This window comes from Lepus europaeus, chromosome 21, assembly GCF_033115175.1.
Source record: "Lepus europaeus isolate LE1 chromosome 21, mLepTim1.pri, whole genome shotgun sequence".
Lineage (NCBI taxonomy): Eukaryota > Metazoa > Chordata > Mammalia > Lagomorpha > Leporidae > Lepus > Lepus europaeus.
In genome coordinates this window covers 53,419,633-53,440,547 of record NC_084847.1, presented here as the reverse complement: position 1 = coordinate 53,440,547, position 20,915 = coordinate 53,419,633, and the positions used below count along the sequence as shown (strand labels likewise).

The 20,915-nt window shown below is 62.7% G+C and overlaps 1 protein-coding gene across 2 annotated transcripts; it reads right to left on the bottom strand.

The window, feature by feature from the left end:
• Window positions 1–1,660: 1,660 nt before the first annotated feature.
• On the bottom strand, window positions 1,661–19,430 carry EPHB4 (EPH receptor B4). Of its 2 annotated transcripts, none has more exons than XM_062180958.1 (17): window positions 19,244–19,430; window positions 16,864–16,934; window positions 16,410–16,697; window positions 15,545–15,941; window positions 11,943–12,098; window positions 11,497–11,829; window positions 11,182–11,306; window positions 10,510–10,675; window positions 7,678–7,780; window positions 7,486–7,550; window positions 7,276–7,392; window positions 6,944–7,191; window positions 4,456–4,671; window positions 4,132–4,281; window positions 3,688–3,881; window positions 3,390–3,545; window positions 1,661–2,663 (listed from the first exon to the last, which is right to left on the bottom strand). In XM_062180958.1, the coding sequence occupies exons 1-17, from the start codon at window positions 19,293–19,295 to the stop codon at window positions 2,534–2,536; spliced, it is 2,967 nt and encodes a 988-aa protein (XP_062036942.1). In that variant the 5' UTR covers window positions 19,296–19,430; the 3' UTR covers window positions 1,661–2,533. The 2 variants fall into 2 exon arrangements, with proteins under 2 accessions (XP_062036942.1, XP_062036944.1); XM_062180960.1 differs by having other exon boundaries at window positions 1,663–2,663; window positions 7,276–7,389; window positions 19,244–19,429.
• Window positions 19,431–20,915: the final 1,485 nt, after the last annotated feature.

Here is a 20,915-nt window from a genome sequence, read left to right as displayed (position 1 = left end):
GTTCTGAGTTGTCCCAGACAAGAAGCAATAAAATCACTTATTTTTGAGATGTGAGCTTCCACTTGGTCATGGGGTAGGCCAGGGCTGGGTCTGGGAGGCAAGTTTTACAGGAAGAGGGTGCACAAACTACCCAGAGGAGGGGGACCATCCCTTAGAACACCTAGGGGTGGCCCGTGCAGCCCCACACCCCCGGCTCCTGGGGCACGGAGGGGCTTCACCCAGGAACCCCGCCTGCTCTTGTGGCTTCTGAGCTCCCCACCGAGGGTGGTGAGAGGTTGAGTCTTGGGAGTTTTATTTGGTCGTTTGAATTTGAGGCCACCAGGAAGCTTCCATCTACTGGGTCACTTCTGAAATGCCCTCAACAGCCAGGGCTGGGCCAGGCCTAAACCAGGAGCTGGGAACCCAATTATCTGGGTCATCACCCCTGCTTCCCAGGGGCCTCTTTGGAAGCTGGGGTCCAGTATTCAACTGGGCACTGACACGGGGCCCCAGGCATCTTCACTGGTGGCTCCCCCACTGGGCTGTATGACGGCCTCTACCTATCTAGCAACAAGATGAAGCACTGGGTTTTTCCAAAGGATGAATAAGCCTGAGGCAGCCCCTACCCTAGGTTGCTCATTCACTTCCCAAAAGGTCCTAGGGGCTGCTCTAGGATCAGGATGAGGGGAGGCCTGTGCAGTTCTGACCTCTACCCAAGCAGGAGACCGCCCCGGCCTGAGGCCATGGGGTGGGCTTGTGCCTCCCACCGGGCAGCTCCTGGGGGGGTTGGGGCTTCCAGTCTGGGCTCTGAGAAGGAAAGGCAGGCTCGGGATGCAAGAGCCGAGGGACAGGGAACTGGAGCTTGAGATGACTGGGTGCCCGGGGGTGGTGCTGAGCCCAGCCTGTAACATGAAGCGAGACCCAACCTGGGGCTGTGACAGAGGGAGTGCTTGGCCAGGCTGCTGCTTCCCTGGGGCTGGTGCGGGGGAGAGGGGCTGGGGCCTGCAGAGGTTGCGGTGTCCGGGTCTGGTGTCCGGGTCTGGGGAGAGGCACGCTGACTTGTGGTCCCACAGTGACCTTCACCTGCCAGCAGGGGGCAACAGAGAAGCAGCTACACAGGCTGCGGTCACTGTCCTTGAGGTGGGGGCAGAGGGAACGGACCAAAAAGGTGCCTGGAAGAAAGTGGGACCGACCCCCTCCTCTTCCTGGTGGGAGGGAGAAGCTGGGGGAAGATAAACTCGGGGGTTCTCCCGCCCCTTCCTGAGTCCGGGAGAACCTGCCTGGGCAGCATCCTGAATGGAGGAATTGTCCTGCCCAGGCCCTGCCCAGCCAGCACGTGGGGGGTCTCCTGCCATTCCCAGCCCCCCTCCCCCAGCCAAGGCTGGCCTGCTCCCCTCCTGCTAAACCAATCCCGGCTGTCAACATCTGTTTCACATCTGTCTGCTGCTCCTACCTCGTTCTCAGGGAGCTGCAGGGCAGGGCCGTGAGCTCCAGGCCTCCTCTCCCTCACACAGCCCCTGCCAGGCCTGAGGAGCCAGGGGAGGGGCAGGAGGGGGCAGCCCCACCCCGGAGGTGCCTCGGGCGCTTGGCAGAGGCAGCTGGAGCCGTTAGAAGCAGCTGCCAGTGACTCATCCCGGCCCCCACCCCACTACCCCCAAATAGCACGTGGGGGAGGCTGGGAACCCAGGGCCCAGTCCCAGAACCCACTCTCCACCCTCGGCTCCCAGACACCCTGAGTTGGGACATGGCCCTTGTCCTTTTATTTATACAAAAGTTTCTTTTTAAATATAATTTAAGAACCCCGCCAAGCACCAGAATCTTTCTCTGGCTTCTACCATCCCCATCCCCCGGCCCCTTGCACTGCCTCACTCCACTCTCGACACCCCCCCCACCCCGGGGCCGGACTCGGCATGGGGACACTTGGAGCACAGGGGGAGAGAGAGGCTCCGTTCAGGAAAGATGACGGCTGGGCCCGTTTCACCTTGGGCAAAGGAGGTGATGGCGAAACTGGTGCCCTCCAACACAGAAAGCAGACAGGAAACAGAACGAAAACAAAAGGGGAAGAAGAAAAACAAGACCGAGAACACCACGTAAGACTCCAAACCTTCAATATGAAGGCGGCCGATGGGGGGAGGGGGGCATTTACAAGGGAGAATGATTGAGGTGGGGACGACAGCACGCAGGGGCCTCAGAGCCCAATGACTTCATCACTGGGCCGACGCCCCTCCTGCGTCCACGCCCGGTGGCCAGGCCAGTCGCCCCCGCTCTTTGGTCTGCAAGGTGAGGGCAGCGCCTGGGGCGGTACTTCCTGTCCCTCGGGTCACACGCTGGGTCTGGGGGTCTCTGCCCAGGGTGGCGGGGAATGATTTCTCCACTCCCACAGGCAAGACCCCCAAATCCTGTCTCTAAACTGCCAACTCCCCACTCCCATGGGTTCAAAGTGCAATCCAGCGGGGCCCAGGGTGGAGACCTCTGCCAAGTCCCCCCCCCCCCCCCCCGGCTCTGCCCCAGGAAGAAGGGGAGGCCGTGTCCCCGGGGTGGGGGCTCCTGCAGGTCAGAACTGCGGTGCTGGTCCTGCTGACGTGCCCGGGGCTCCGGGCTTGGCCTGGGACTTCATGTGTTGGACACTGGCCAGGATTTTCTTCTGGTGTCCCGCCAAGGTGACTCCAATCCGGAGGAGGTCTCTGTGAAGGAAGAGGGCCGGGTGAGCCACACGGGGGGCGCTCCCCTGGCTGGCTGCAGTGCACTCCCGGGCCTCGGCAGCACCAGCCAATCAGCGTGCAGCTGATGTCAACGGTGGGGAGGCAGTTTCCAGAGGGTGTAGGAGCCCCGTGGCAGCCCTGCGCAGCCAGAGAGGAGGTGGGGATGAGAAGGGGACCGCAGAGATCGCTTCGCAGGGGAAGGAGCCGTGGAAGGGCGGGGCACCTGCCACAAGAGGAGAGCAGGTGCGAGTGGAGCCTCCGCCCCTGGGGCAGACTGGCTGGGGCCCCTCTGTCCCAGGTTTCTATTCCTTCTACCGTTTACTCAAATCCAGTGAGAAACAGCTCAGCCAAGCCTGGAGGAAAACAGTATTTGGGAGGCAGTGGACTCGTAAAACCATTTAACATTAAAGCTGGAAGGCATCTCCCAAACCCAGGCCAGTCTTCTCCTTTTATGGGTGGGAAGACAGAAGCAGAGTCCAGGCGTTGTTAATGTGAGAGCCGGCTGTGGAATGTAGATAGAGGCACAAAGATACAGATGGAGAGGCTGGAAGGCACCAGGGGCCAAGCTGGGCACCGCTGGCCGGCAGCTGTGACTGTGCTGAGGGCTCCCCTGGCTGTGGTGTAGAGCAACGTCCTTGTGGGAAGTGAGGCCCAGACCAGGTGCCGCTGCGGCCGCGGCCTCGCCCTCCGCCTCCCGCCACCACTTACTCTGTGGAGATCTGGCTGACGAGCTCGAAGGAGCCAAACCCAGCAGCTGCAAAGCTCTCCTCGTATCTTCCCATCTTGATGGCTCGAAGCCACTCGCCCACCGAGCCAAAGGCTGAGTAGTGAGGCTGCCGTTGGTCCAGGAGCGGGTGGGAGGCGCTGCGGGCAAGGGTGGGGAAGAACAGTGAGCCTGAGGCTGCTCCCACCCACCCCCAAAGGGATGGGGCCCCTGGGTGAGCGGGGGTTGGGGCTCAGTGGTAGCCGAGCACAGCAAGGAGGGCCCTCGCTCTGAGGTCCTCACCCGCCATTCTCCCTGGCCACGATTTTGAGACTGGCAGGGTTCCGGATCATCTTGTCCAAGGCGCTGACCACCTGGGGGAAGCGAGGCCGGGCGTTCCGGTCCTTCTGCCAACAGTCCAGCATGAGCTGGTGCAGGGAGGTGGGACAGTCTGGGGGCGGGGGCAGCCGGTAGTCCTGTTCAATGGCATTGATCACCTGGAATGATGGGAAGAGGCGCCGGGGCAAAGTCACAGGGAGCCCCGACTAACTGGTGACTCTAGCTGCCGGGTTGGGGGCCACAGTCCCCCCTGGCCAGGGCTGACGCTGGCTATGGCTGGACACCCCAGCGGCTCTTGGGCTGGGTCATTTTGACTCAAAGATCAACTCTGCCACCCCCCATCCCAAGAACCCAACACTGGTGACTTGCTGGGAACCCCACCGCAGGGGAACTTGGAGACACACTTACGTCCTGATTGCTCATGTCCCAGTAGGGCCGCTCCCCGAAGGACATCACCTCCCACATCACAATCCCATAGCTCCAGGCGTCGCTGGCTGAGGTGAACTTCCGGAAAGCAATGGCCTCAGGGGCTGTCCATCGGATGGGGATCTTCCCTCCCTGCCGAAGGGGAGGAGCAGGTGGGCTGAGGGACATGGGGGACCCGCCACACTGCCCCGACCCAGGCCCCCAGCCCCCCAACTGTGAGCGCCCAGGCACCTGGAGCCGGGTCCCTGGGACCGCACCCTCCTCCACCCCAAGAACCCAGCTCAGCCCCTGGCGCCCCAGCCTCACCAGCGAGCTCGTGTAGGTGGGATCGGAGGAGTTCTCTTCCAGGAAGCGGGAGAGGCCGAAGTCGGAGACCTTGCACACTAGGTTGCTGTTGACCAGGATGTTGCGGGCGGCCAGGTCTCGGTGCACGTAGCTCATCTCTGCGAGGTACCGCATGCCCGAGGCGATGCCCCGTAACATGCCCACCAGCTGGATGACCGTGAACTGCCCGTCGTTGAGCTGCAGGGTGCACAGAGAAAGGGGTGTGGTTAGGGCAGCCCACCGCCGGTTTGCCCTCTGTCACGTGTGGCCTCCTCTCCCTGCTCCCAGGTGAGCCCTCCTGTCTCACCCACGGACTCTCACCTCTTACTATGCATTTGGCCTCAACTATACGGAGATGTAAAGGTTTTTGCTACTACGCGACACTTTTACATCAGGAAGTGTCCAACTGATGCTTTTGCTCTAATGTGTTAGATCAGTGCACTCGTGTGACTGCCAACGGCACTCTTCCCCCAGCCCTCCAGGACTGGGGAGCGGTGAGGAATTCGGGGGTGACCAGTGGCCACAGCGCCAACCCTAACCTCGACCTCACCAGGTAAACAAACCAACCCATCCCACGCAGTCAACTGATCCCACCTTCCGGGTTCAGCTAGGGCGCAGGGGACCCTCAGCAGCCCCACGGGGCCAGAGACACCGAGTCTAAAGAGCACACTCCAAATCTGTCCTCCAAACCTGCGCCTTCCCTGGGCCTTGGGTGCGTACAGACGTGTGGGAACAGCACTTGACACGTCCCGTGGAGACCTCGCCGTCTCCCGGATCCTCTCACCTGCCAGCTAGCCCAGCCTCCCACACGGGTCCCAGATCCACTTCTCCACACCCCCGGATGACAGCGGTGACACGCGCCCCCAGCACCCAGCCAAAGGGACTTCAGTCATCTCCCTCTTTCACCCCATCCCTCCAAAAGCTTGCCCTGACACCACCCGTCACGACTCACCATTGCCCCCCCTGCTCTGTGGCCAAGGTCCAGCCACATGGGCCTCCTGTGTCTTAGTGTGCCGAGTTCTGCCCACTCGGGTCTCCCCTCTTCTCACCCCCGGCCCTTGCTCATCCACCCAGGTGTCCCTTGATCTCCCAGCGACCACCATCCCCCTTCAGGAGGTACAAGCGTCACAACACAGACTCCTGGGACCACCAGGGAGGGACTGGGCCGGAGAGAGCTGGTGACTCCTGATGGGAGCCATGTGAGGCAGCACCCCCCAAATGTAGAACAGCCCCAGACGTTTGATTGCAAACTCATCAAGACATTAGAGCTGCTCTGTTGAGGAGTCACAGAAACAAAACGATCCCATGAAGTTTGCAAGAACAAGGGGACAAGGGTCCAGACTAGGAGTTGCTTGGGATTTAGAGAGGCTTAAAAATAAATTTCCCAGGGGCTGAGGGGCGGGTGGTGTGGCCCAGTGGGTTAAGCTGCCACCTGCAGTGCAGAGTCCTGGCTGTGCCACTTCTGATCCGGCTCCCTAATTTGCCTGGGAAAGCAGCGAATAGTAGCCCAAGTGCTTGGCCCCTGCACCTGCATGGGAACCCCGGATGAAGCGCCTGGCTTTGGCCTGGCCCAGCCCTGGCCGTTGCATCCATTTGGAGAATGAATCAGCAGAGAGAAGATTCTGTCTCTCCCTCTTTATCTGTGACTCCAACTTCCAAATAAATAAATCGTTAAAAAAACCTCCAGCTGTAAAGCCTAGCCCTGACCTGGGTATCCCGTTACATGCAGTGTGGTTCTATGTAGGAGAATGTTTTCAAGAAAGATACTCAGTAAAGTTAAAGACCAAAACTCAGTAAAACCCATTAATTCACAGAGATCAACAGGCCCTCCCCACGCCGACCCCAGTCACTTCCACGATTCTGTTTGCCGTCTGCCTGTCTGAGCCGCTTTGTCTACTCGTTAACTTTCAGAGCAGAAACCCTGTCCTTGGCTCGCCTCCCAGGGCCAGGACGGAGGCTAGCATGCACAGGAGGCACTCGGTAAATATTTGCCGAAAGAACGGGGCAGGCGCTTGGCTGACGCTCGCGTCCCCACGCAGGAGGGCCTGGGTTTGAACCCCAGCTCCGCCTCCCGTGCGGCTCCCCGCTAACGTGCACTCCGGGAGGCAGCAGGAGATGGCTTGAGTACTTGGGTCCTTGCTCCCCACACGGGAGACCTGGAGGGAGTTCCAGCTCCTGGCTCTGGCCTGACCTAGCCCAGGGAGGAACCAGCAGAGAGATCTCCACCTCTCTGCCTTTCACACAAGCATGAGTCCCCAATTTCTTAAAAACGGAAGAATGACAAACACCTGCTGGATGGGTCGGCCGAGCTTCCCAAGGAGGCCAAGGGCAAAGGGGGTTCCCAGGAACTCGGCCTCTCCCACACAGGAACCCAAGGGCAGCAGGCTGGAGGGCGGGGAAGGGGCTGTGGGCCCCAAGCCCGCCTGGCCTCTGCTGCTGGCCGCCCAGGCCAGCACGGCAGGCAGCTCACCCGCAGGAAGGAGTCCAGGGCGCCGTTCTCCATGAACTCCGTGAGGATCATGACGGGCACGCTGTTGGTGACCACGCCCTCGAGGCGGATGATGTTGGGGTGCTCGAACTGGCCCATGATGGAGGCCTCGCTCAGGAACTCTCGCCGCTGGCGCTCCGTGTAGCCGCCTTTCAGGGTCTTGATGGCCACGCAGCTTTCCTTCTTCCCGGGGGCCTTGAGCCGGCCCCTGCACACCTCTCCAAACTCACCTGCGGCAGGCAGGGCGGGGCTCAGCCACCTCCCGCCCTGGCGTGGCCCGTCCCCGCCGCCGCGCTCGGCACCCTTCCTCTCACCTGCACCAATCACTTCTTCTATCTTCACATAGGAGACGTCGATCTCTTTTGCAAACTCCCGCACAGCCTCATTGGGGTCTTCGTAAGTGAAGGGGTCAATGTAGACCTTAGTACCTGCTGAATGATGCCGGGCCCGTGAGCTGGGCAGGGACGGCCCCCCAACCTGGGACGGCCCCCCGCCCCTGCAGCCACGAGGACGGCCCGACCCACCGTGCCCGATGAGATACTGCCCGTGTTTGTCCGAGTACTCCGCATCTCTACCGTTGCTTTGCTTCCTGGGGATGGGGAAGCAGCACGGGGTAAACCCAGGCGCCGGTCCCCACGCCCCCACAGAGGAGCCCGGGGCAGGGAGGGGCAGGGAGGGAGAAGGCGCAGGGCTTCTGGGGGCCTCGGGGGCCTCACCTGAGGCAGAGAATGGCAATGATGATGACCACCAGCACCAGCACCACGCCCACAACCGCCGTGCCCGTGATCAGGGCGAGCTGCTCCCGCCAGCTGTCCGTCTCTGTGGAGGAGGGGCTGTTCAGCAGGAGACTCAGGGCCCCCTGGAGCTGAGGGCTCCCGAGGACACGGCGGGGCGGGGCGGGGTGGGGCGTGGAGCCCACAGTGCACGGCAAACTCTTCCCCCACAGGCTGTGGGCACCGCCCCGGTTCCCAACCTTATCACTCCCAGAACAGCTTGGATTTTGTCCAGTGAGCGATATGCAGGGGCTTCAGAAAGCTCATGGAAAAACGGAAAGAAAAGATAAGCTCAACAGGGCTGGCACTCTGGTGTAGCAGGCTGAGCCTCCGGCTGGGTGCCGGCATCCCACCTCGGCTTCCCAGGTGGGAAGGCAGTGGAGGGTGGCTCAAGTCCTTGGGTCCCTGCACCCACATGGGAGACCTGGAAGAAGCTTCTGGCTCCTGCCTTCGGATCAGCTCTGCTCCAGCCGCTGTGGCCATTTGGGGACTGAACTAGCAGATGAAGACCTTTCTCTAACTCTGCCTCTCCAATAAATCTTTTCTAACATAAATCCCTGCAGAGTTTTTTAAAAATACGAAACTTTTAAAAATATTTATTTGAAAGAGAGCATCAGAGAGAGAGAGGGAGTGAGACCTTCCATCCACTGGTTTACTCTCCAAATGGCCACAACAGCTGGGGCTGGGCCGGGCTGAAGCCAGGAGCCAGGAACTCCTTCCATGTCCCCCACACGGCTGCAGCGGCCCGAGAACCTGGGTCATCTGTGCTGCCTGCCCTTGTGCACCAGCAGGGAGCTGGATGGGAAGCGGAGCAGCCAAGAACCAGCACTCGGACGTGGGATCCCAGTGTCACGAGCCGCGGCTTAACCGGCTGCACAACGCGGCCCCAAATACGAATCCTGCATGAAGGTTTTGAAGATCCATCGTACACTAAGAGTCTCGTTTGAACGAGGGGTCCCACAGGCAAAGAATTAAAAAGGATGCATAGCCCCAGGTGGAAAACCACCCGGTGGGAAAATGAAGATGAGGACGACGTGCCGATGCCGCGGGGAGGGCTCAGCCATCGTCAGAAAAGACGACCTCACACATGGCCAACACGCGTGGGCCTCGCACACACGGGCTGGACGAAAGCCCCTGCACGACTCTGTTTAGGACACCCCAGAATAGCCACTCCATACGGACAGGAAGCAGGCGAGGGTTTGCCCGGGGTCTGGTGACACTGGGAGGAGGCCGAGGGACACAGCGTCTTTTTGGGGGTGCAGAAAAACACCCGTGATGAACTGTGGTGAGGCTTGCATCATTCTGTGAGTGTACTAAATGCTCCCGGGAGGCCGGCGCTGTGGCGTAGTGGGCTAAGCCTCTGCCTGCAGTGCCGGCATCCCATATAGGTGCCGGTTTGAGACCCGGCTGCTCCACTTCCGATCTAGCTCTCTGCTATGGCCTGGGAAAGCAGTGGAGGATGGCCCAAGTCCTTGGGCCCCTGCACCCACATAGGAGACCTGGATGAAGCTCCTGGCTCCTGCCTTCAGCCTGGCTCAGTCCTGGCTGTTGCAGCCATCTGGGGAATGAACCAGTGGATGGAAGATCTGTCTCTGTTTCTCCCTCTCTCTCTGTAACTCTGCCTTGCAAATAAATAAATAAATCTTAAATTAAAAAAAGCTCCTGAGGCCAGCGCCGCGGCTCACTAGGCTAATCCTCCGCCTTGCGGCGCCGGCACACCAGGTTCTAGTCCCGGTCGGGGCACCAGTCCTATCCCGGATGCCCCTCTTCCAGGCCAGCTCTCTGCTGTGGCCAGGGAGTGCAGTGGAGGATGGCCCAAGTGCTTGGGCCCTGCACCCCATGGGAGACCAGGAGAAGCACCTGGCTCCTGCCATCGGATCAGCGCGGTGTGCTGGCCGCATCACGCCAACTGCGGCGGCCATTGGAGGGTGAACCAACGGCAAAAGGAAGACCTTTCTGTCTGTCTCTCTCTCTCTCACTGTCCACTCTGCCTGTCAAAAAAAAAAAACAACTCCTGAATTGTGTACTTTAGATGGGTGGGAATTACAAATTACATTTCAGTCGCATACTTAAAAACAGCAGCAAGGCTTAGAGAAAGAGCGGTGCATGGGGCCGGCGCTGTGGTGTAGCGGGTAAAGCCGCAGCCTGCAGTGCCGACATCCCATGTGGGCGCCAGTTCGAGTCCCAGCTGCTCCACTTCCCATCCATCTCTCTGCTATGGCCTGGGAAAGCAGTAGAAGATGACCCAAGTCCTTGGGCACCTGCACCCACGTGATAGACCCGGAAGAAGCTCCTGGCTTTGGATTGTGCAGCTCTAGCCATTGCAGCCATTTGGGGAGTGAAGCAGTGGATGGAAGACCTCTCTCTCTCTCTGCCTCTGCCTCTCTATAATTCTGCCTTTCAAATAAAATAAACAAATCTTTAAACAATATTTAAAAAAAGAAAGAAAGCGGTGCAACGCACTTCGGGGCTGGCCCACTCCATCCTCAAAGCTCCCCCACTGGGGCTTCAAGACACCCCCATTGACTGGATGAGGGGGTGGGGTGGGGGTGGGGGGCTCAGGCTCAAGTTGCTGCTCAAGGTCACTGAGGCCAGCAAGCAGCCAAGGTGGACTTCACACCCAGCCGCCTGCGCTGCCCTGCTGGGCCGGGCCTCCTGGAGGAGGAGGAGGAGGAGGAGGAGGAGGAGGAGGAGGAGGAGGAAGAGTGAGGTCACGGCTTTTTTTGGGGGGCAGAGACGAGGCCTCCCACCCCCACCGTGTCCCCCCAAGCTCACCGTCCAGCTGGGTCTGGCTGTGGTGCTCCTGGCCAAAGGGCCCGTAGCCGGCCTCAGATCGCGCGCGCACCTGCACCAGGTAGCTGGCTCCCCGCTTCAGCCCCCGTAGCTCCGCCCGGTTTTCCGAGGTTTTCAGGAACCTCACGCTGCTGGGGCCCTCGGCACCCTGTCCAGGAGGAGGAGGGGTCGGGGGGTCAGCCAGGGCCTCCAGTTTCTGCTCTCCTTGCCCCCGCCCCGACACCCCGGATCTCATGGTGCTGTTGAGGCCGACGAGGCCTTGAGCTCCGGCGTGCAGGCACCAGGGACTATGGTGTGGTTTGGGAATATTTGCATAGACAACCATGAGCTGTCTTGGGGTTGGCATCCAGGTCTAACCAGGGAATTTACTTATGTCTCATTTACACCTCATATATATAACCAGCAAGCAATTCCAAAGGGCAGCATTAGCGCGCCTGTGTTCCGGCCCAGGTACAGAACTCTCCACCGCGCTCCCAAGGGTCCAGATACGCATCCCGTATCTGCAGGACGTCCGGCAGCAGCTCCGGGTGAGTCCTGCTATTCTACAGAGCAGCACACCGGGAGCCGGCCCGAGGTCCCCCCACCGGCGCGGGCAGACCCGACACCCAGGCGCCCCCGGCCCGCCCACACCGCCGGGCCCGAGCGTGGCCTCACCTTCTCGTGGTACTTGACCTCGTAGTCCAGCACAGCGCCGCTGGGCGCCCGGGGCACGGCCCAGGCCAGGCTCAGGCTGCTGGGCGAGGAGCGCGTGACCCGGATATCAGACACCGCGGGCGGCACTGCGGGATGGGGAGACAGACTCATGGGGCCCCGCACCGGTCCCTGTCCTCTGGCTATCTCCTAACTTCCCTCCTCGGCTCTCCGGGCAGCCCGCCTTGGCGTCTTCCTCACCTGCTCTGCCCCTTGCCCGGGAAGCCCGGGCTCTCCATCCTCCCTGCGCCCATGCCCCGCCCCCTCCGGCCAGCTCACCTTCGCGGTCAGTGGTGACATTGACCGGCTCAAACGGGACAGGCCCGCTGGCTAAGGAGGACACGCCGTTCAAGGCGGAGACCTCAAACGTATAGGTGAAGTCAGGTCGCAGCCCGCGGACCGCCACCCAGGGCTCCACCAGGTCCCGGGGGCCGGGGTCGAAGGTCAGGTCTCCCCCGCAGGGCGTGCAGGAGCCTCCCGGGCGGCACTCGCGGCAGCGGACGGCGTAGGTGAGGTCCTCCCGGCCGCCGGACTCGAGGGGTGCACTCCACTCCAGGTGCAGGGCAGAGCCGTTCAGGCGGGAAACCACGCTCCGTGGGGCGGAGGGAGGGGCTGCGGAGACCACCAGAGCCTCAGGGCGGGGAGGGGGCGGCGGATGGGGGCAGCCCCGACCTCCCCCCGCGGCGGTGGCCTGTTTCACCCGGCCCGCGGTGCTGGTCACTTACTGGTGCAGGGTGCGCTCTGGGGGTCTGTGCGCGCCCGGAAGTACCCAATGCGACACTGGCAGACAGCTGACCCGATGGTGTTGGAGTGGCTGTTGGCCGGGCATGGCTGGCAGGAGCCCTCGCCTGACAGGGGCTTGAAGGTGCCCTGGCCACAGGCTGAGAGAGAGAGAGACAGACAGAGACAGAGAGAGACACACACACAGAGAGAGGATCATCAAAGCTGCTCTTGACCTGGTCCAGAGAGAGCAGCAGTGAACGCCCAATGGACGGCTTTTACGCGGTCTCCTTGCCTCGCCTTAGCCAAGGTGACAGGCCAGGCTTAGGGGAAGTGAAGTCTGACACATCAAAGCTGAAACCCGACACTGGAGAGCAGTGCTCCCCCCGCAAAGGAAACCATCCAGCAGGAGTCGCTCCCATCACAAACGCAGGTCTTCTCCAAGAGCAAATCTCAACGCTGCTCAAGGGTCTTGGATGGGGGCTGGCGCTGTGGCACAGCGGGTCAAGCCACTGCCTGCAGCATCGACAACCCATATGGACGCCGGTTCTAGTCCCGGCTGCTCCAATTCCGATCCAGCTCTCTGCTGTGGCCTGGGAAAGCAGCAGAAGATGGCCCAGGTGCTTGGGCCCCTGCACCTGTGTGGGAGACCAGGAAGAAGCTCCTGACTCTTGGCTTTGGATCGGCACAGCTCTGGCTGTTGCAGCCAACTGGGGAGTAAACCCGTGGATGGAAGACTTTCTCTCTCTCTCTGCTTCTCCTCTGTATAACTCTGACTTTCAAATAAATAAATAAATCTTAAAAAAGTCTTGGTTTTGGGCTTCTCTTTCGTAAACCTATGTCTTTGCAGGTTCTAGGCACGTTGATTTCTTACCACCCACGCTCCCTTGCGGGGAGCTGAGTATCCCTGGTTCCCTAAGGTTCCTTTTTTTTTTTTTTTTTTTTTTTTTTGACAGGCAGAGTGGATAGTGAGAGAGAGAGACAGAGAGAAAGGTCTTCCTTTTTGCCGTTGGTTCACCCTCCAATGGCCGCTGCGGCCAGCGCATCTCGCTGATCCGAAGCCAGGAGCCAGGAGCTTCTCCTGGTCTCCCATGCGGGTGCAGGGCCCAAGCACTTGGGCCATCCTGCACTGCACTCCCTGGCCACAGCAGAGAGCTGGCCTGGAAGAGGGGCAACCGGGACAGAATCCAGCGCCCTGACCGGACTAGAACCTAAGGTTCCTTTTTAAACTTCCCGTTTGTCCACACATTCTGGATGGCACCCGCTGTGTCACCACTGATGACCTGTGTGTCCCTGCACCCCCTAAAGGACAAACGGGCTTTCACTTCTCCAACAGAGCCTTCCGCGACTTCCTCAGGCTCGGGCACTTGCACGGTTAGAGCTTCGTTTCTAATGTAGCAATAAAGGTCTAAGGATCAGGGGGGGAAAAAGCTGCTTTTAATGCTGCATGAAGTGCCAAGGGGGAAAGAGGAGAAAAATCTCACAGAATCCTCTCCGCTGGGAGGAGAAGGCGACCCTCCCTCCCCTGCACAGCGCCTACCCTTTCTTTTCCTCAGATTTGTTTATTTGAAAGGCAGAGTTACAGAGAAATGAAGACAGAGAGATCTTCCATCTGCTGGTTCACTCCCCAAGGGGCCACAGTGTCCAGGCCAAAGCCAAAAGCTTCCTCCGGGTCTGCCACGCAGGTGCAGCAGCCCGAGCACTTGGGCCATCTTCCACTGCTTTCCCGCGTGCATTAGCAAGGCGCGGGATTGGGAAGTGGAACAGCCAGGACTCGAACCGGCAGCCAGACGGATGCTGGCACGGCAGGCTGCAACTAACTCACCATGACACAGCGGCGGCCCCAGCTCCTACGCTTTCTCTGACCTTGGCCGCCTGGTGAAGGCCCCGCTCAGAACAATGACTAAACGGACAGCACAGGGCTGGGACGGCAGCGTAGTGAGTTAGATCAATGCCGGCATTCCCCGCCATGGGCGCCGGTCTGAGTCCTGGCTTCTCTGCCTCGGAACCGGCTCCCGCTAATGCGCCTGAGAGCAGCAGACGGCTCCGGCCACCCGCCTGGGAGACCTGCACGGAGCTCCAGGCTCCTGGTTTCAGCCCGTTGCAGCCATTTGGGGAGTGAACCAGCAGATGGAAGATCTCTCACGCCCTCTCTCCCTCTATCCCTGGAACTCTTTCAAAAAAGTAATTAAGCGGCCAGCGCTGTGGCGTAGCGGGTGAAGCCACAGCCTGAGTGCTGGTGTCCCATGTGGGCACCGGTTGGAGTCCTGGCTGCTCCACTTCCGATCCAGCTCTCTGCTGTGGCCTGGGAAGGCAGTGGGTGATGGCCCAAGTCCTTGGGCCCCTGCACCTGCATGGGAGACCAGGAGAAGGCTCCTGGCTCTGGATCGCCACAGTTCCGGCCATTGCAGCCAACTGGAGAGTAGACCAGTGGATGGGGGACCTCTCTCTCTGCCTCTCCTTCTCTCTCTGTGTAACTCTGACTTTCAAATAAATAAACCTTTGAAGAAAAAAAAAGTAATTAAATTTTCTGAATAAGGGGCCGGTGCTGTGGCACAGCAGGTTAAAGCCCCAGCCTGCAGTGCCGGCATCCCATATGGGTGCTGGTTCAAGTCCCAGCTGCTCCACTTCCGATCCAGCTCTCTGCTGTGGCCTGAGAAAGCAGCAGAAGATGGCCCAAGTGCTTGGGCCCCTGCACCTGCGTGGGAGACCCGGAAGAAGCTCCTGGCTCCTGGCTTTGGATTGGCACAGCTCTGGCTGTTGCGAGCAATTGGGGAGTGAAACAACGGATGGAAGACCTCTCTTTCTCTGGCTCTACCTGTCTAACTCTTTTCAAATAAATTTTTAAGGGAAAATCTTCTGAATAAGTAAATGGACCTCACTAAATACACAGGACTACAAAGGAAGCTAAGTATGTTGAGACACAGAGAGCAAAGGTGAACAGACAAGGTCATGATGGAGGAGCAGGTGCATTTCTTTAGTAACAAGACTCAGAGGCTTCTGTGACATCAAATTCACGGTGGGCGAGAACCACGCCCTGCGGTTCTGGGGATGCCCGAAGTGGGCTGTCAGTGCCGGGGACGGCAACGCGGCCGATGCCCAAGCCTCAGGCCCTGCGCTGCTGGCTTCCCGGCGGAACGAGTGGTCAAGTTCAGGTGGAGAATGAGTGACAAGGGAGGCACCTGTCCCCTGCAACAAAGCTCAGGGATTCCCTACAATTTTACAAAATCCAGCTTAAGACGCGAAGCAGTGGATGGAGATCGCTCTCTCTGTGTCTCCCTCTAACTCTGCCTTTCAAATCAATAATTAAAAAAAAAAAAAAAAAAGTGCAGAGCCCACGACACCTCTGTCCCGAGCCTGACAAGGCGTCCCCTGCCCGAGGACCGTCCTGCATCCTGGACCAGCCTCGAGATGAACGCAGAAAGCAGAGGAGCTGGGTGGGGGGAGGGGGGAGATGGTCTGGAAGTGAAAGAGAGCTTCGAACTCTGCTGGGGGCTCTGGGAGCGCCAAGGATGCTCCAGAGAGGCCCGCATGTTGGTCCAAGAGCAGGGGACAGAGCCCCCGACCCCCGCCACAGGTGTCCTCACGGGCAGGCTCCACCCCTTACCTCTGCACTTGGTATTTCCCTCGGCGGCCTCGAACCCGGGGCCACAGCTGCAGCCCGTGACCGGCTGCTCGGCCCACTGGCCGTCCTCCCGGCAGTACAGGCTCGGGGTGGGCCCGGGGGCGGGGACGGCGTCGGCCACGCAGCTGCCTGCCACGGGCACCACGAGCTCCCGGGGCACGGTCTCCGGGAAGCGGGTCAGGTTCACGGTGAGCTGGGCGCACTTCTTGTAGAAGAGGTGCAGGGACAGCAGGGCCATGCAGGCGCCCTGGTCCTGGAAGGCCAGGTAGAAGCCGGCCTTGCTGAGCGGGCCCAGGCGCAAGGTCTTGATGTTCACCTTCCCCGTGGCCTCAGCCCCGGGCCGCTTCCGGGTCAGGTGCTCTGCGGCCACCGTGTCCACCTGCAGGGGCCAGGACAGACTCTGCTGCTGTCCACACTTCCGCGAGGACCCAGGGCGCCATCTTCCCGGCTCACCCTCCCCTTGGCCTCCTGGGCGCCTCTATCCTGTGCGCCTGCCCCGCCGGGCCCTGACCTCAGAGAATCACAGAGGAGTGATGGGGACGCGGGGCACAGGCAGGGTTGGGGCAAGAGTCAGGGAGGGGGCAGCTAGGGCGGGGGCAGCAGCAGATGCAGGGCAGGGGCTGCAAAAAGCCCGAGGCAGCTGATGAGTGAAGGGGAGCCAGCGGGACCAGAGCACAGCGGGGCCCAGGTGACCACAGGAGCAGCTTGAAGGCCCGGCCTTGGCACAGGACGGGGAGGGCCTCCCGGGCAGCCCGCCCAGGGGCGCACCTGCTCCCAGGAAGCTCGACCCGTTTCCTGGAGGCCATGGCCCAGCCCCCGGGGTGGGGGTTGGGGGGCGCCTGCGTACCTTGATGTAGGGGTTCTCCATCCAGGCCGGCGTGAGGGCCGTGGCCGTGTCGGCGTCGCTCTCGTAGTAGAAGACGGTGAAGGTCTCCTTGCAGGAGCGGCCGGCGCGGGGCAGCGACAGGCACTCCAGCATGGTGAAGCGCAGCGTGGCGTACACGTGCACGGCGCCGCGGCGAGGGACCCAGCCCGTGCGCAGCCAGTGCGCCAGCCCTGGTGCGCGCTGCACGTCGCACACCTCGTAGGTGCGCACGCTGTGCTGCTCCTCGTCCAGGCCGCTGAGCTCCTCCCACTGCGCAGGGGAAGGGCGTGTGTGGGCATGGGGGTCCCCGGGGAGGGGCCCACAGGGACACCTGCTAGGCTGGGGGGCAGCGGGCACAGATGGTGGTGGTGGTGAGGGGTAGTCCCTCCTGCCGCGGTTTCCCTCCACAGCCCCAGCTCCCAGGTCCAGCCCGTACCTGCCCCTCCACCTGCGGGAACGTCACCCACTTCAGATCGGCAGTTTCCAACTTGGTGTTCAGTAGGGTTTCTAAGATGACAGGGAGACAGTCAGTCTGGGTCGGGCAGACGGGGCTGCTGGGGAATGAGACAGGTGCAGCACCCCGGCTTCCAGAGCAGGGGGGAGACCTGGCCTCTGCACCGCCCCCACCCCCGCCCAAGCCTCTGCCCTGAGTGTCAGCTCCACCCCCGGCAGCTGGCGGGCACCAGCAGGCCCTCAGGACACCCAGAGTGGCTGTGTCCTGTGGGAGGAGCGGAGAGCAGCAGCCTGCAAGAGGACATTGGTCGGCGGCTGGGACACGGGTCCTGCCCGAGCCCTGCCCTGCCCCGGCCGAGGGGCTGCTGCCACGCACACGTCCATCTCACGCCCACACACCTGTTCCAAAGTCCAACTCAGGCCATCCCCACCCTGCTCCTCTCCCAGCCCCAACCCCCCTCCCGCAGCAACAGCCCATTCTCAGTGAGAGCCCCCTCCTCTCATTCCCGCCTCCCCCACCAGTGTGCCACCTTCGGAGGAAGTGCAGGGGGCTGGGACGCTTGGGTTCCCAGCCCAGCCCGGCCCCTGCAGAGGCCTCACATCTGGATTTGGTTATGGGAAGGGAGAGGGGAGGAGGCTGTAGGGGTGTGTACGAGCGGCTGGGGTGGGGGGGGCATGAGCACACCTGGCCCTGCGGCAGCAGCGGGGGACAGGGAGGGGCTGGGGGCCTAGGAGGAGCCCCACGGGCCCTGGCAGTGGAGGGCGGGGGGCAGGAGGATGGGCACGGAGAGGGAGAGGCGGCACCCAGGGGACTTAGCAGCACAGCTGGGCCCGGGCACGCGCCCTCCCCGTGAGGGCTGCAGGCAAGGTGGGTGGGGCAACCTCCTCCCAGGGCCCAGGCGCTGGCCAGGTGGCCACCGGGCAGGGGCCAGGCGGGAAGCTGGCCAGCCCGAGGTGAGGCCCGGGGGCCCCCATGGGTGTCAGGAGACAGCCCGGCACGCTGGGGACAGGATGCCCGGGTTCTGGGAAGGGGGTGGAAAGAGGCTGCTGTCTCCACCCTCCATTGTTCGCCTGGATAGCGTTTTCCTGTCTCCGATCAGTACACTGTCTGCTCTGGGCTGTCCTCCCTACCTCACTTTCTCTCCCACTCCAGCTGGCCCCGGCCTCACGGTCAGTTCACCTGCCTCTCTCGGCTCGGCCCCCCTCCCTTCCTGTTCCTGTCACCACCTCTCCTTCCTCTTCTGCTTCCCACCCCTCACCTTCCTTGGAGGGGGTCACATGACTTTGGATACATTAACATGGCCAAGCCTCAGTTTCCTGATCTGTGAAATGGGACAATCCTATCTCCCACCCCCTGCGGCAAAGTAACATTTACACTGGGCTTGGGATGCACCCAGGTAACAGTTTCCAAACTGCATTTCCCGAACTTGGCATCCTTGCTCCCAGCCACAGGTTCATCCCGGCGCCTCCTCTGCCCCTGTTCTCTCCCGGGAGCTGCACAAGCCTTGCTCCGGCCCCACACCCTGCCTTTGATCCCTGGCCCAGAGCAGAGCTGCCCAGCCCCAGCCCGGCGGGAGAGGAGCCTTCCAACTGCTTTTGATTCCTCCCCTTGGGCAGCCCCCCATGGCCCACTCCCCAGAGACCCCTTTGATTCCAGGCAGTGGAGGGGGCGGGAGACAGGGGAGGCAGCTCAAGGAGAGATTAGGGCCAGGGAAAGTCTGGAAGTGCTCTTGGCCCCCCACCCCCTCCAGGGGACCTGCTGGGGGAAAGGGGCGAGTGCAGGAAGAAGTAGCAATTTGGAGAGCCCAGGAGGTGGTGGCCAGGCGAGGGCGGGCCGCACGGGGCTCCTAGGACGGGTGGCATTCAGCAGAGTGGGGTGCAGCCTGGAGCTTTGGAAGAGGCCCCGCCGCCGGCTGCCCACGGTGCAGCGCAGACCCAGGTGAGGTCGCTAATGAAAAGGCCCAGCGTGAAGTTCTGCACGCCTGCCCTCCAGCCCCAAGGAGCCCCGCCGGGGGTTCGGGAGAGGAGGGGAGGGAGGCAGAAACTTTGGGGATAGTTTGGGAGCCTGGGGTGGGGAGGAAGGGGCGGCTGCCGAGCGCCGCTGGCAACGGGAGCTAAGTCTGGGGGATCCGCGGCAGGGGCACGTCCCGGGCTGCAGCGCGACTCCAGCTCTTTCCCAAACAAAAGAAAGCTCCACTCCCCGCCGGGCGCCTCCTCCCCGCCCCCTCCCGCCCCAGCGCTATTGGTCCCAAGTGTTTGGGAATGGGGGTGCGGGGGTCGGGATGCGGAGAGCGCGGCCCCTCGACTCCCAAGCCCAACTTTGGGGGGCCCAGAAGTGGCGGGGCGCCCCTAGGGAAACTCACCTTCCAACGCGGCGGCGAGGGAAGCCCAGCAGAGCAGCGCCCGGAGCTCCATGGCGCCGCCGCACTCCGAGCTGGATCCGATCCGAGTTTGGGGGGCCCTAGCCCCCCCAGTTCTGAGCCCTCCCTGGGCGGGCGGACGCCGACTTCCCGCGCGGGACTCTCGGTCGGGGCCCTCAGCGCGGGCCCATGCGGGCGCGCCGGGCACCGGGCGGCGGCGCCCAGGTGTGGCCCCGCGTCTCCGCCGCGCGCGCGCGGGCGCCCGGCCGGCCGGGGGTCGTCCTGGCAGTGATCGCGCCGGGCGGACGGGCGCAGCGCAAGACGTGGCTGGAGTTGGGGTCCCCCCGGGGCCTCGGGGTCCCGCCCCGGCTGGCTGGGGGTGGGCCGGCCGCTCGCGGTCTCCCCCCCTCCCTGGAGTGGCGCCGCTCGCGCAGCTGGGCCGAGTGCGCTCCGGCGCGGACGGGGAGGGTGGGAGCCCGAGCGCCGACGGAGTGGGAGGGAGGGAGACAGCGGCGCGGGGCCGGGCGGGCCGAGCCGGGGCTGGGCCGGGCCGGGACTGGGCCGGGCGGCGCCTGGCCCGGGAGGGAGGGGCGCGCGCGGGGGCGGGGCAGCCCCCCCCCAGCCCGGGCTCAGCCAGAGGGGCTCGGGCGCGCTGATTGGAGCGCGCGCTGCTGAATAATTCATGAGGGAAGCGGAGCGGGGCGCCGAGCGGAGCAGGTCGGGAAGTTGGGAGAAAGTTTGGCGAGGGGGGAGGGGCGGCTGGCGAGGAGCCGGGGGACCGCCCAGACGTGCCCGGCAGCCGTGCGCCCTGCCCCGGACGGCGCGTGTTGGGGCCGGGGCCCAGGGAACCCCTGGGAAAGGCCCGAGTCCCGCAGGCACCACGGAGCGGGGAAGCACGCCCCGCGACGCGGTGGGCCGCGCGGGCACGCGTGCGTGTGCGCCGCACGCACAAAGCCCACTCTAATCTTGCGAGACCACGCGCCCAGGTGCGCCCACTGCTCCCTAGTTGGCGCAGGGGGCTGCGTTCTGGGGGAAACTGGTGCAAGCTGTTTGGAAGGGGGCGGGTCGCCCAACGGACCCCGCGGCAGCCGTGCCAGCAGCGTTGCATAAAATTAAGTGCGGGGAACCCGCTGTGCGCGCACCCCGGCGCAGAGACGCTGGGGCGAGGGCCAAGGTGGGGAGGAGGGAAAAGTCGAGGGAGCGAGGTGCACGGAAGGTGTGTGTCGGGAGGGCGAGGGGCCCTGGCGGGGCTCCACGTCCCGCCCCCCGCACTCTCACCGCCACGTTTCGGGGGCTCCCCCGCCGCCTGCAGCCGTGACCCCGGGGGCTGGAGCTGGGGCGCTCCGGCTGTCTTTCCTGAGGCTGCTTCCTGTCTGGCTCCTGGGGGCCCTCGGGTTGGCTGGGAGGGGCCCTTCCTCTCTTTGCCAACGCCCCCCATCCATCACTTGGGGGGAGGGTGCGAGAAAGCCGCGCTCCTGCCGCCAGCCCCCCTTCTCTCCCGAGGCACCTAGCGCGTGGGTCACCTGCGGACTTGGAAGGAAAGGCTTAGACGCAGAAAGTCCTTAAGGGGGGCCAGTCTGGGGGAGCTGAGGCGCCCAGGGATGGAGGGAGGAGGTCTGCATACTTGGGGGGCTGCCAGGCACCCTGAGCCCCCCGGGGAGGACAGCGAGGCTGC

Coding starts and splice junctions, on each gene's coding strand:
- EPHB4 (XM_062180958.1), bottom strand. CDS start 19,295: ATGGAGCTCCGGGCGCTGCTCTGCTGGGCTTCCCTCGCCGCCGCGTTG. Junction 16,698..16,863: donor TCCCGCAGGTGGAGGGGCAG/GTACGGGCTGGA, acceptor TCCCCTGCGCAG/TGGGAGGAGCTCAGCGGCCT. Junction 3,546..3,687: donor GTGGCCAGGGAGAATGGCGG/GTGAGGACCTCA, acceptor CCTTGCCCGCAG/CGCCTCCCACCCGCTCCTGG.